General features: G+C 32.0%; 1 protein-coding gene across 1 annotated transcript; it reads left to right on the top strand.

Annotated features, from left to right (window-relative positions):
• The first annotated feature begins 446 nt into the window (after window positions 1-446).
• Window positions 447-5,620, top strand: LOC146897501 (auxin response factor 18-like). Its single transcript, XM_085735547.1, has 14 exons — window positions 447-1,099; window positions 1,385-1,500; window positions 1,653-1,748; window positions 1,861-1,917; window positions 2,077-2,229; window positions 2,316-2,400; window positions 2,549-2,639; window positions 2,810-2,974; window positions 3,074-3,190; window positions 3,457-3,529; window positions 3,615-3,762; window positions 3,899-4,425; window positions 5,034-5,221; window positions 5,324-5,620. The coding sequence occupies exons 1-14, from the start codon at window positions 1,042-1,044 to the stop codon at window positions 5,481-5,483; spliced, it is 2,034 nt and encodes a 677-aa protein (XP_085591673.1). The 5' UTR covers window positions 447-1,041; the 3' UTR covers window positions 5,484-5,620.
• The last annotated feature ends 8,532 nt before the right edge of the window (window positions 5,621-14,152 follow it).

The following is a 14,152-nucleotide window of genomic DNA, read 5'->3' as shown; positions in this document are numbered from 1 at the left end:
ATAAACAAATCCAAATTTTCATTGTACATACCAAAAAACTCAAATTTCATTGAAAAAATCTCATAAAAAATAATAAGATATTGTCATTTTATAACATAAAAAACTAAATCATGATATAAAAAAAGATAAATAACAAAAATAACTGCATAGTACTCCCTCCGGTCTTTATTATAAGAAAAAGTTGACTTTTTAGGTTCATAGAATAATTAATGTATCTTAGTGTAAATATAGACTAGATACATCACTTACACAATGAACCAAAAAAGTTAATTGTTTCTTATAATAAGGACCGGAGGGAGTATTTGAGTAAATTATTTATAACTATTTGTATAAAATAAAAATAAAAATACAGTAAACCAACCAATAATGAGTTGAGGAGAATAAGTTATTGCACTAGGCTAAGGTGATTCTATAGAGTAATAGGACTAGAGTCCCTATAGAAAGAGAAAGAAAGAAAGAAGTGTAATGTAAAAGTGAAAGTGTAGAGAGAGAGAGAGAGAGAGAAAAAGAAACAGAACTGTGAAGAACTGCAACATTATTATGAAACAAGAGCAGAAAAAGGCAACAACGTTGGGAAGTTGGTAACGTGGATTCGTTCAGGTTCTTTTGGGAGAAACAATCAAAGACAACGACATCACTTAAAGGAAGGAAGAGAAAAACAACTCTTCAAAAAGTTGGTTTTGGTTTTGGTTTTAGTTTTGCAGCTTCAAAGTGAAAAATGAGTTAAACAAAAAAGTGATCTCTGAATTTCATTCATTGTCACTCACCAACAAACCCAAGACAGAGAAAAAAAACCAAATCCTATAATGTTTTTTTTTTTTTTTTTGTAACTGAAAAAAAAACATGAAGTTAGTACTACCTTATTTTTATGTGTGTAACTGAAAAACCAAAAACATGCATTTAACTCTCATCATTTCTCGTTCATGTTTTCTCTCTCATGAGTTATTGATGGGTTAATCTATTAGTGGCTACTTTCAAGGACCTTCTTCTTTCATCTTCTTCTTCTTCAATAGTTGTTGTTTTGTTCTTTGTTATTGGTGAATGGCACATCTTGAGTGTAATCTAAGGGCCCCAGGAGGAAGTTCTCAACAAGAAAAAGGTCAATAATTTGTGGTTGGAATTTCATATTTTATTACTCTCTTTGGTTACTTTGAAAGTTCATACACAAAAGTGAAATGCTTGTGTTTTTTTAGCAATTTTTAATATTCTGTTGTTCTTTGTCTAATTTTGATAAAAAAGATGAATTTGAGTGACCCTTTTACCTTATGAACATAGAGGAAGAAATTGAAGATTAAAGTTGTAAACTTTTTCAGAAACAAATCAAGGGCATTAAGATTCTTTTTATTTTATTTTTTTTGTTAATTTTTTTCTTGTGTTTTTGCAGGTGTTAAAAATGATGATTTGTATGAAGAGTTATGGAAGTTGTGTGCAGGACCTTTGGTGGATGTTCCTAATACTGGTGACAGAGTTTTCTACTTTCCTCAAGGTCACATGGAACAAGTGTGTTTCTTTTCTTTGACTCTTTTATTTTGTTGCTTTTCCATTTTTGTGTTCTAGTTTGTATTCAATTTTTGTCTAAACAAAACAACTTTTTTTGTTGTACTTGCATATCAAACTTTTTAGTCTTTTGGGTTGTTTTTTGTTTGTTGCAGCTGCAAGCATCCACTGATCAGGAATTGAATCAGGAAATTCCACATTTCAATTTACCGTCGAAGATTTTATGCCGTGTCGTCAATATTCAGTTGTTGGTACTGTTGTTTGATTCCTCTTGTTGTGTTTACATTACATGTCCTTGTATGTGTTTTTTGTTGTGAAAATGATTGTTTTAGAATCTTGTTGATGTTTTTTTTTTGTTTGTAGGCTGAGCAAGAAACTGATGAGATTTATGCTTGTGTTGCTTTGCTTCCAGAATCAGATGTGAGATATTTCTCATTCTTTGCATATCTCTAATTCAGTCTTGTTTTTTCAAAAGATATCTAGTGCTAAAGAAAAATATTCCATGTTGAAAAGTTAGGCTTTTAAAGTTTTTAACTGTTTCTGAAACTAGTTTTGGTTTCTCTTGGTGGTTTTGTGCAGCAAACTGAGCCTGTAGATCCTGATCCAAATCCTTCTGATTCTCCAAAACAGAAGTTTCACTCATTTTGCAAAATATTAACTGCATCTGATACTAGCACACATGGTGGATTTTCAGTTCTTAGAAAGCATGCTACCGAGTGCTTGCCTCCATTGGTAATTTTCTTACCGAGTTTCTTTGTATGATGCTATCATTTTGCTTTTTCTTAATTTCAAATGATTTTTGTTTATGTATATTGTAGGACATGACACCAGCAACTCCAACTCAGGAGCTAGCAGCAAAGGATCTTCATGGATTTGAGTGGAAGTTTAAACACATATATAGAGGTAATTTCGCTTTGATTTTTGTAGCCTTATTTTCGTTCTCTGATTTTAGTTTCATAATCAAATTTTCGAATGGATGAATTCTATGATTTGCATTGAATGAGAAGTGGAAGCGACACAGTTCTTATATCCCTTCCACTACTGTGATCAGGTCAACCAAGGAGGCACTTGCTTACAACCGGCTGGAGTACATTTGTCGCATCCAAAAGATTGGTGGCCGGAGATGCTTTTGTTTTCCTAAGGTATTCAAGTTTTCCTTGTATAATTTTCTTTTCTGCTTTCGATGTTATATAGTTGGAGATTTGTTAGATATAGTTGGAGTTTGTTAAAAGTAGTTGCAAGTTTGTTAGTATTAGTTGCAAGTTAGTTAAGATTCATTATCTAAGCTTTGGTCTTGACTTGATCGTTGTAGGGGAGAGAACGGGCAACTGAGAGTTGGCGTTAGGCGTATAGCTAAGCAGCACAGTCCTATGCCTTCATCTGTGATATCAAGCCAAAGCATGCATCTTGGCGTGCTTGCTACTGCTTCTCACGCTGTTATGACTCGTACCATGTTCGTCGTTTATTACAAACCAAGGTTCGTAGTTTTTGTAATTTATTGCATTTTATTAGGTTATAAACCAAAAGTTTGTGAAATTTTTAACTTTGTCTTGAACATGTCTTTTGATCCATTCAGGACTAGTCAGTTTATTGTTGGTTTGAATAAGTATTTGGAGGCAGTCAACAATCATAAGTTTTCTGTTGGTATGAGATTCAAGATGAGATTCGAAGGAGAGGACTCACCTGAAAGAAGGTACTCTAATTGGATTAATAACTTAATTAAGCGCTTATAAAATAAACACTTATCATATAAGTGCTTATGTGTAAGTTATTAATTTATGCTGTTTTCATAAGCTAAAAGCAACTTATGAAAGTGTCGTAAGCTGCTTCCAAACAGTCTCTTAAGTGTTTATGCCTGTTTTTAAGTTCAAATGAGGGAATCTAAACAGGCCATTATTGTGGTCAGAATGCAACCTTTGTTGTAAGTTGATATTTATTACTGTCTGATTATTTGATCAGATTTTCTGGCACTATTGTTGGGGTTGGGGATGTTTCTGCAGGATGGTCAAATTCTCACTGGAGATCATTGAAGGTTGATCTAAATATCCTATCTTTATTTCCATTTTCTGTTAATTGTATACATACCATTTGAGGATGTAAAACTTTTTGCCACTTAGGTTCAATGGGATGAAGCAGCAACAATTCCAAGACCAGAAAGAGTTTCTTCATGGGAGATAGAACCTTTTATAGCTTCTCCTACTTTGAATGTCACTCAAACATCAGTGAAAAGCAAAAGATCTAGGCCTTCCGATGTTTCATCTTGCGGTGCGAAAACGTTATTGACAATAGTTCTCTCAATGAATTGTTTATTCTCAACATTAAGATTTTTTAGTATATTAGTTAATATGTTAGTATTTTCTCGTTCATCTGGGTTTGAACATCGATCCTATAACTGCTTCAGGTTTTTGGTATCCCGGATCATCCCAAGCTCACGAGCATACCCAATTAACCGGTGCTGCCGAACTCCAAGGCAAGGAGAGTCAGATTGTAAGCTCTAGAGTCTTGGTGGAAGGAATTTGGCCTAATTCACCACATTTGAATGTAACTTCCAACCCTTATGCTAACACAAACATCGCATCTAGACCGAGCGATGGCCTCACATGCGACCGAGTAGAAGACGCGAAAAAGAATGAGAATCCTCTTGATTGTTGGTTATTTGGAGTTAATTTGAACAACAAAAACAAATCTTGCAATGTTAATTCATGTTTAGAAAAAGAACTTGGATGTCCAAGTTTAAACATTGTTACTACAAGTGGTCCCAAAGAATCTATTATCCTTACCACCAATGCATGTGAAACTGAAAAGGTTCAGAGTCCTAACTATTCACTGTCCAACAAAGGGCAGCAGAAGAAAATAATTTCTGATGCATCACCAAATGAATGGCAGAACAAGCTGGCTACTGTACCATCCATGAGAACAAGGACTAAGGTACATTTTTTTTTCAGCCTTAGTGTAATAAAAGTATAAAAAGCTAAAGATTCCTTTCACATTTTAGGAGGTAAGTCATATATTGTGAAAAAAAAGAAAATGAAATTGGTTGTCCTTTGAATAAATGAGGTCAATGGTTGGTACTATGTAGGAATCTTGAAAATGTTATATTCTCTCAAATTTTTCCTTCACAATTTAGTTCAAAGTGAATCACCAATATTTTCTTTGAAACTAGGTTTAAATATGTTTTTAGTCACTTTTAGTCTCTATAAAAATATTGTTTTAGTCCCTTTGAATTTAATCTATGTTGAAATTAGCCCTATAGTATGTTGACTATTTGATTTTAGTACCTCCTACATAAGAACTAAAATAAACTACTAAAATATGGCAAAGATGAATAACAAAAAAATTATATTTACATGAACTAAAATAAAATTTCCTAAAAATAAAAAATTGTATATTTGCATGGCCTAAATACACATTTAAACCTTGAAATTAATAGATAAACAATTTAGTCCATAAAATTATTAATATTTCAAAATGGTCCTTGAATTTGAAAAACTTTGATCATATTAGTCATTTCAAATATTTTTCTTGTTTTTGAGAAGGTGCAAATGGAAGGTGTAGCTGTTGGTCGTGCACTTGACTTAACCATGTTAAATGGTTATGATGAACTCATAGATGAAGTTGAGAAATTATTTGATATTAAAGGAGAGTTACGTTCCCAAAACAAATGGAGAGTAACTTTCACTGATAATGAAAATGACATGATGCTTGTCGGTGATGATCCATGGCCGTAAGTAACATCAATCTTTGTACACATAACTTTCAATAGTAACATGTTACATATTATGACATGTTGTCACATGTGTCATGTGCCATATTTTTATACATGCAGGGAATTTTGCAACATGGTAAAGAAGATTTTCATTTGTTCAAATGAGGAATTAAAGAAAATGAAATGCAAGTTGCCTAATTCTTCATTAGAGATTGAAGAGACATTGTTGAGTCTAGATTCACAGAATAGGGATGAGAATCAACAAATTCATGTGACTTAACAAACATGTCACCTTTTTTTTTGGTTTGAGAAGGGAAATGGAGTGCTTGATTTTATGGAATTTTAACATTACAACTTCAAAATTATGGACTACATGAAGTTGGATTTTAGGTACTCTTTTTGTGAATAACCTTTTTTTTTTTTTTGGGTAGGCTATATAGTGCCATTAGCTTGTAAACAAATATGCATTTCCCTATCTATAATGGATTGTGTGTCTTTGATGTGTTGAAAAAATCTAAATATATTTTGACGTGTTATACTTAATTTGTCTCTATTATAGACATGCACATTTGACAAGAAAAGTAGAATAAATAACAATGACAACCAAATTAAAAGATTCAATATAAAGATTGAGTAGAAGAATAACATGGTTGTTTGTACGACATCGGCTTAAAAAGGTAGCTTACATATGTGGAAGAGATCGTCTCTTTGATCAACAATCAACGAGTCTTTACAAGAGATGCAAAAAAAAATACAAGAAATCAATCTCATTTGTTCAAGACGAACGATCCTTAATTTCTCTATTTTTCTTTCAATCCTCCATGATTATCATTTTGGGATTCAATAGAGAAAGCTTAAAACCTTTCCTTAATCACCCAAGGTGTTTACAACGAATATCCCAACCTAAACTTGATCTTTAATCTCTCTCAACACAAAACCTTGATTCCAGTTTACCAGTTATTCAAATCATGTTGGACATAATGAGGCAAACATAAGCAATTTTTTTTTTTTGAAGAAGTCAAACTAATCTATCGAAATTGACACAAAAAGAATCGAAGAGACTTTGAGAACATATACTATGTCTCAAACCAACACCAATAGGCCAGCTCAAGTGGATTCATAAGCAAAATTTTGTAACATGATTCAAATGACCTTGCAAACTTATTCAAATAATCACGGCCAGAAACTAAAAACTCACACTCACAGATTTAGGCATATTCACCACATGTCCGAATAAGTATTTAGTTTGGTTTCTAAAATTATATTTCAGTATCAATCACACACTTAATCTTCGATATCAATATTCTAAAATGATTCCTAGAGTTACAAAAGGTTAATTAGGTCCATCCATCTGGTTTCGTTATCAAATACATGCATAGCATTATATACTTGGTTTCAAATGTATACCCAATATTACTAAGCTTGATGTAATTATAGTCTTTGTTTGAAGTTTACATTTAACACTAAAGTGAGTCCGCCACATTAACACGGACATGAAGACTCTTGTGAAAACTCCGCTTCCACCAATATTTACTTGAGTTATAATTCTCTAAAGTAAGTAAAGTGTAAAGTGAATAAATTAATGACGGTTATTGTAACAAACTCATAATTTATTACGGTGTATCTACAATATATACCTTTAATTTATGAATTAACGATTGGTATTATTCATTTATAAGTAAATCACTTTAAAGAAACCGAATTCGTAGCGTTTCGGAGACAGACACATCGACATGACATTACGGAAGATACAATTTGATGTGTCTTTGGGGTACGAAACTTTCAAAAGATTGATTGAACCAAAAAGCATGTTAGATGGATGCAAGCAATTTGGTGTCGTTTTTAGATTGGTTTTCTTTCTTTTATACCCCACGCTTTCCACCTCTACATTTTTTCAGAAAACTCATATTGTCCTTCTTCACTTTTAATTGGTATTTGATTTGCAAATAAATGTTTCAAAGATACAAATTAATAAATCAAACTAGAGATTTTATCTTTGAATTTGCCTAGACACTCAAGTACAAAAGGATAATAAATTAGACAGTTTTTTCAGTAATGCACACCCTGAACATGAAACATTAACACGTTTCAAACAACCATTCATTCGTCGCTTTGAAGATTCACACCCATCCTTATCTTCATACAAATTCTAATCAACCCTAAACAATAATGCTAATCAGTGATTTTATTAGGAAATTAATAAAATTAACTTCAGAACTACGATTCACTTCAAATATTTTTTTATCGCAGTTTTAGTACCTACCAACACCAATTTTTTTTTTTAATTATATTTAAACTCTTTTGTCAAGACTTTATCAAATGTGTTGATTTTAATTAAGAAAATTAATGTTTTTTTTTTTTTTCACATGGTGGAAGTGGTTTAAGCTTGAATTAATAAACACATATTTAGTTTTAAGGGACTAAAATTTGGTGTAGAATTTTTTTTTGTTGAGACTAAAAAAATTATAATAAGTAGGGGGATTAAGCCAAAACCCCAAAATGATTGTGAGAGTGTCATTTATTTGACAAACAATCAGGTGTATCATGTTAAGACCAAACATATTGACATGAGGTTTCACAAGATCATGAAGTTACTTGCATCTGGATATATATTACTTGAAAATGTTAATACTTCAAAAGAATGAGTGACAGGTTCAAACATTTCATGGACTAGTTGCATGTTTCTCGTGTTAACTAGGAGGAGTATTACCCTAGTTTCCAAGATGTGATTGTCATGGAGGAAGTGCGGCTCATATATACAAGACACTAAAGAAGGCAAGGGGTAATATTTGTAAACTGAATCGAATCGTAGTAGTAGTATTATATATATTGCTTGTAACATTGATACCCTAATTCGTCTCTTATTTATAAATGTTAACCCGTCAAGCTATCCTTAACCTTGACCCTAATTAAACCCTAATTTTAATCTCAAAATTTCCCTCCTTTCTCCATGCAATTAATTTAAAAAATCTTTATTGAAAAAAAAAAGTCTTTGAATTTCTTATCCCTGCTTTGCAAGGATTCGAACCCGTCGAACCCGAATCTTAATGGCTTCTTCTCAACAATTTCACCACTAAGTCACTGATAATTTTCTTGATTTAATTTTGCTTCCATTAATTGATATCCAATATCAATCGCCCTTTTGAACAAATCATTATCTCTTATTTATAAATGTTAACCTGTCAAGCTATCCTTAACCCTAATTAAACCCTAATTTTAATCTCAAAATTTTCCTCCTTTCTCCACGCAATTAATCTAAAAAATCTTTATTGAAAAAAGCCTTTGCAACGATTTGAACCCGAGTCTTAATGGCTTCTTCTCAACAATTTCTCCCTAAACCACTGACAATTTTCTTGATTTAATTTTGCTTCCATTAATTGATATCCAATATCAATCGCCCTTTTAAACAAATCATTAATTCTCTTATCTATAAATGTTAACCCGTCAAGCTATCCTTAACCCTAATTAAACCCTAATTTTAATCTCAAAATTTCCCTCCTTTCTCCACGCAATTACTCTAAAAAATCTTTATTGAAAAAAGCCTTTGCATGGATTCAAACCCGGGTCTTAATGACTTCTTCTCAACAATTTCACCACTAAGCCACTGACATTTTTCTCCTACTTATAAATCTTAACCCGTCTCGCAAAATTAAGTGTCAAATATTTACTTTCTAAAATATTATGTTATGTTGAGTACCAAGGACGATGTCATGGAAATATTATGTTATGATACAGTACCAACGTATATGCTTCTTAATATTTTGACCTTCAACTAAACTATTTTGTTACATATTACCGTCAAATAACGTCTCCAATCAACCCTCTTTAACCCTAATCCCGCCCTTTTTGGCGGGTCTAAATATTTCTTTTGAAGAAAAAGGTCTGCTGGGAATGGAATTGAACCACTTACCCATAACAACACCTTAGATCTTTTACCACTAGACCACTAACATTTTTATTGAAATATTGTTGCTTCTAAAATGGATATTTAATCCTAAATGCCTTTTTTAAAGCACTAACACTCATTTTTATTGTGTTTATTTCCATGTTTGATTACTTTCACATAATTTAATTCATGACTTTGATTCCATATTCATTTTTATTGATGCAAACTAATGTTTTTAATTTGCTTTTTTGAGATTTTGCATGTCGACCACTCTCAATCATCACTTAGTTTGATTGTTTCTATGACTTTAAATGTAATTCTAAAATTAATAATATAGCCACTTTGATACTTACCTATGAAACTCAACAAAACCCGTACATCGTACGGGTTAGAGTCTAGTTAATACGAACATAATTATAGCTGTTATATAGTCGCATAGGTACAATTTAGGGGTAATATTGTAAACTTAATCATATTAGTACTATATATATTGCTTGTAACACTAAAATTCTAACACATCAGAGTAATACAAACAGAACTATAATTACTCTATAGTCGTAGAGATAGACATCATAGGCTGAAATGGATTAACAAATATCTTATGCTCATTCCACTTATTTTCATTTCTTATTAATCTTTGGTTACTGATTGTTGTTCTAACACCGTCCTACTCTACAAATTGTCATATCCCTCCACTGTTTCTTCACAAAAGCTTGGTATTGCTTTTCACAAATTAATCTCGAACAATTCAACATCATGAAAGATTTTGGTCCACAACTCAACACTTTCTCACATAACAATATAGGATAATTACCCTGTGATCCTCTTTCCAAACACTACTATGAGAGATCCGAATACCTTACTGTTCACCCCTCTTATATTATATTATAGGTCAAATGCATCTAAAGGTCCTTTAAGTTTTTCATTTTTCCCAGAGTGGTCCTTTAAGTTTCAAAAGTCTCAAACAAGTCCTTTTAGTTTTTGAATCGTTTCAAACAAGTCCTATTGTAGATAGCATAGTTGGTAATTGCTTCTTTGAACTCATCTTTGGTACCAAATCTGGCTCCTAACACCCACTTAAAATTAGTCATCTTTTTAGGCATGACAAATGGTGGATAATGCTCTTTGTTGCTATCATCTGAATCATCACCATCATCCTCTAAAAGGACTTGTTTGAAACGATTCAAAAACGAAAAGGACTTGTTTGGGACTTTTGAAACTTAAAGGACTTGTTTGAGACTTTTGAAACTTAAAGGACCACTTTGGGAAAAACGAAAAACTTAAAGGACCTTTAGATGCATTTGACCTATATTATATTATATGTGAACTTCATATAAGGATGAATCATTCCGACAAATCCGAATCAAATCCTAGCTGAAACCATCATTGACCACACTTTACTTACCTCTCGAACAAACTCCAAATTACTTTTAGAATATCATTCCCTTGATAATTGGAGTGTGGATCAAATGTCATCTAAATTAGATGAATTCTATACTTAGGATGTCCTTGATATTGATGACAAAATAGAAGATGAAATTCTTGTAATAATTGTTGTAATATTGATGACGAAATAGAAGATGAAATTATTATATTTTCTCAGCTCTTATGTGTCGGATAGGGTTGGAAATGAGTCGAGTCGAGCCGAACTCGTCTGAGCTCGACTCGACTCGATAAGAATTGATTCGGCTCGAAACTCGACTCGAGTTTGATACGAACCTTTTGTTAAGCTCGAGTTCGGCTCGTTTAAAGTTCACGAATAGCTCGGCTCGACTCGTTAGGTTCGATCCGTCAATTCAAATCATTAAAAAACGATTTGTGCTGAATGCAAAACCAAAATATTATAACCTTGGGTACCCAAGCTAAAACAACGCTTTGCATGTAACATAGTAAGTTACTGTTGAGCGTTACTACTATGAAACTCTACTACACACTTCCGTCTTTTTATATAGCTAATCTCATATCTATTCTTTTAATCCCACCGATGTGGGACTATTTTAACTTCTTCCGTCTTTTTATATGTTGTTAACCTGTGGAACTTTTTTTCACCATTTTTTATTATTAAATGAGACAACTTTTATTTTATTATTGTTAGTTGTTGGACATATTTCCTGTTTATGTTGGTATGTAGTAATTTATTGTTTAACTAAAAAAGACTTAAAATTATTATTAGAACGTACTACCAGCCAACAAACTAGTGCATATAAGAGAGACAAGATCCAATAAAATTAAGCAATTAAAATTGAGAATATCCTCAAAATACTCTTTCACTTCCAAACTATATATATATATATATATATATATATATATATATATATATTATCGAGCCAACTCATGAACCAATCGAGTCGAACTACATATAGCTCAGGTTCGGCTCATTTATTTAACGAACTTAATTTTCAACTCAAGTTCAGCTCATTTGGTTCATGAACCAAGTTCAACGAGTTAATTGTCGAGTCGAATTCCGAACCATATTCGAGTTGGTTCGGTTCATTGCCAGCCCTAGTGTCGGAGAAGAATAAAACATATTTGAAGAAGAAAGTTCAGGTCTTTATTCAAGATAAGCGAACAAATAGTAAGAAAAAGACCAAAACCATACAAAATATTTCAACATTTACTACAAAGAAAAAAGTGTTTAATTGTATCTCAAGTAAAGATAAAATAACCATTTGCAGCCATTGTGAGAGAGAATTTTCCGTTTGAAGTTAAGATATATCTCTATTGTTGATTCACAACAACATCAAGGTGATCAATGGATTTTGGGCACATACTCTTCTTATCATATGTGTCCTTGTGATCCTAGATAAGAAATGTGGAGCAAGTGTCTTGATGAGAGATATTGTTCCTTGCAAGAGGGTTAACCTTTGGTTCTATTCAAATCAACATGCATGACACTGATTTCAGTGGATATCAACGCATGAATGGAAAAAGTTACATTTTCAGTGTTGAAGATAGAATAATAGAAATATTTTTTTGGTGGTGACCGGGGTTTGAACCCAGACCTTGCATATATTATGCATTGTTCATACCAACTGAGCTAAGCTCACAAGTACAAAATAATGGAAATCTCAAACAAAGGAAAGTATGTTGTAATACATAGAACTAAAAAAGGAATTTCGTACACTTCCGCTAGGGCAAGAATAAATATGGTTCCAAATATTTCTCACGTTGAAAAGCATATGTTACTTTTGATAATACTTTTGAGAAATGCAACGAAGGAAATTCATCCGAAAATTTACAAATGGAGAATTGATAAAAAAAAAAAAATCCCAAGATTTGTACTCATCACTCGAATTCCCGCAAGACTCTTTTGTGAGAATTAGTATTATCCAATACTTTCATGTGACTCTAGCTACATTTTTTTTTAAGAAGCCGGAGATATATTTAAAAACGACGAAAATCATTCAAGCATAAGGTGTATCTCAAATTGACTCAACAAAGTTAAAGTACATACAAGCGCATATGTAAAAACAACAAGCCAGCAAAACGACTTTAAGATATTGAGTAACCAATACAAGTTGTCGAATTAGACCACAAAAAATTAAAATCGAAAAAGTAAGTTGGTTTTTGAGCCTTTAACTACCACAAAAAATGAACCTATTAAGTAAATGATCAAGATACTATTCTTTGTTGGAAAAAATATGAGAGTTTCACTAATTCTAAATTACCCAGATACAAGACAACCAGATCACTTGGAGAATGACAAATATCCCTCATGAACAAATGAGGTCCACAAAATTGCATGGCATACGTGCAAACATCAATCAGAAGAACAGCAGAAATCACCGGCCAATGTAGAACACAAGTCCAAATACTTCCAAAAAATTTACCTTCCAAGAACAAATAATTAATAAATTTCTCTTTCTCACAACCACCAGAGCAGATCAAAGATCCTGAATGAACACAATGTTGCTTTGATATTCATTATTTATTTATAATCTAGTGCCGTTTTCATGTTAAACCATGGTTAATAAGCGCATTGAAGGTGTTTACGTGTCTTTCATATGAAAAGTTTCTTTAAGGAATGTGGAGAAGGAGCCAAAACCTATGATTAAATCTCTCCATATGAAAGAAAGATTAATCTTAGAGATGTCACTTTTGGTGAAATGTCTATGCTTCACTCTAATTAAGTGCATGTTTGAAAGATAAGACAAGGATTACAATAGTAGTATGTTTGTTTCTTTAGATGTTCGATCAATAAATGTTCATCAAACTTTTTATGGATTTTGTTCAATTCTTACTTCCCTAAGATAATAATAAGATCTGAATATACATTAAACTTTCAAGCTAAAACATGAAATAAACGGTTGTTAACGAGTGTTGATCAAGCAAGGTTGATATAGTTATTTGACAACATACCCGCTAAACAAAAACAGGTAGCTATCATTTTCACACTTAATCATGTCACAAATTTTCTTTTTTCAATGTTCAAGTTAGATCCACACTAATTATGCAGCAAATAGTCATATTTCTAGTTTGAAAAATGGACTTGATAACCTAACTACAATTGGAGACTCAATAAAATCTTCAACTATAACAATGAAAATGTGACCATCATGGAGACATTGTGCGTTAGGAGCAAAGCTTCAATCAATGTATGTTTGAGATTACGATGGATGTCATTGAACTTTTGTTGCTTATTTTGACAGAATAAAAATTATGTAGTTCTAGAGCTAGTAAAATTGAGTTTATCATGTTTGGACAATTTAAAAGAGAATTAATTCTACTTGAATCTATATTTTGTAGTTTCTGACTTCTACAATTGATTTTATGCTTAAATTTAAAGTCAAATTCACTTTTATATAAATACATCGAGACATAAACTATTTTATATTTAACTATAGAACCAAACACACCCAAAATCAATTCTCATTTTTTATTTAATTTTATATAGATTCTCTCCAATAAAAAGCAATTAGATTCGAGACATCGGGGGTACACTAAATATAGATACTTAGCTAAGATTCAAAATTTAGTTTGTCACGACGTCATAGTCTTATGGTTCCACTAGATCAACTAACTTGTTAATATGCACTTACTTGCATTGAAAATCCAAACATTGC

This window comes from Medicago sativa, chromosome 8 (genome assembly GCF_051527215.1).
Source record: "Medicago sativa cultivar Bolivia chromosome 8, Bolivia_mono, whole genome shotgun sequence".
NCBI classification, from domain to species: domain Eukaryota; kingdom Viridiplantae; phylum Streptophyta; class Magnoliopsida; order Fabales; family Fabaceae; genus Medicago; species Medicago sativa.
This window is presented reverse-complemented; position numbering and strand designations above follow the sequence as displayed.

What these genes read in the sequence shown, in the direction of transcription:
- LOC146897501 (XM_085735547.1), top strand. Translation starts at nt 1,042, where the DNA reads ATGGCACATCTTGAGTGTAATCTAAGGGCCCCAGGAGGAAGTTCTCAA. An exon ending in CTTTGCTTCCAGAATCAGAT is followed by an intron (nt 1,918 to 2,076) that starts GTGAGATATTTC and finishes GGTTTTGTGCAG; the next exon opens with CAAACTGAGCCTGTAGATCC. An exon ending in GTTTAAACACATATATAGAG is followed by an intron (nt 2,401 to 2,548) that starts GTAATTTCGCTT and finishes TACTGTGATCAG; the next exon opens with GTCAACCAAGGAGGCACTTG.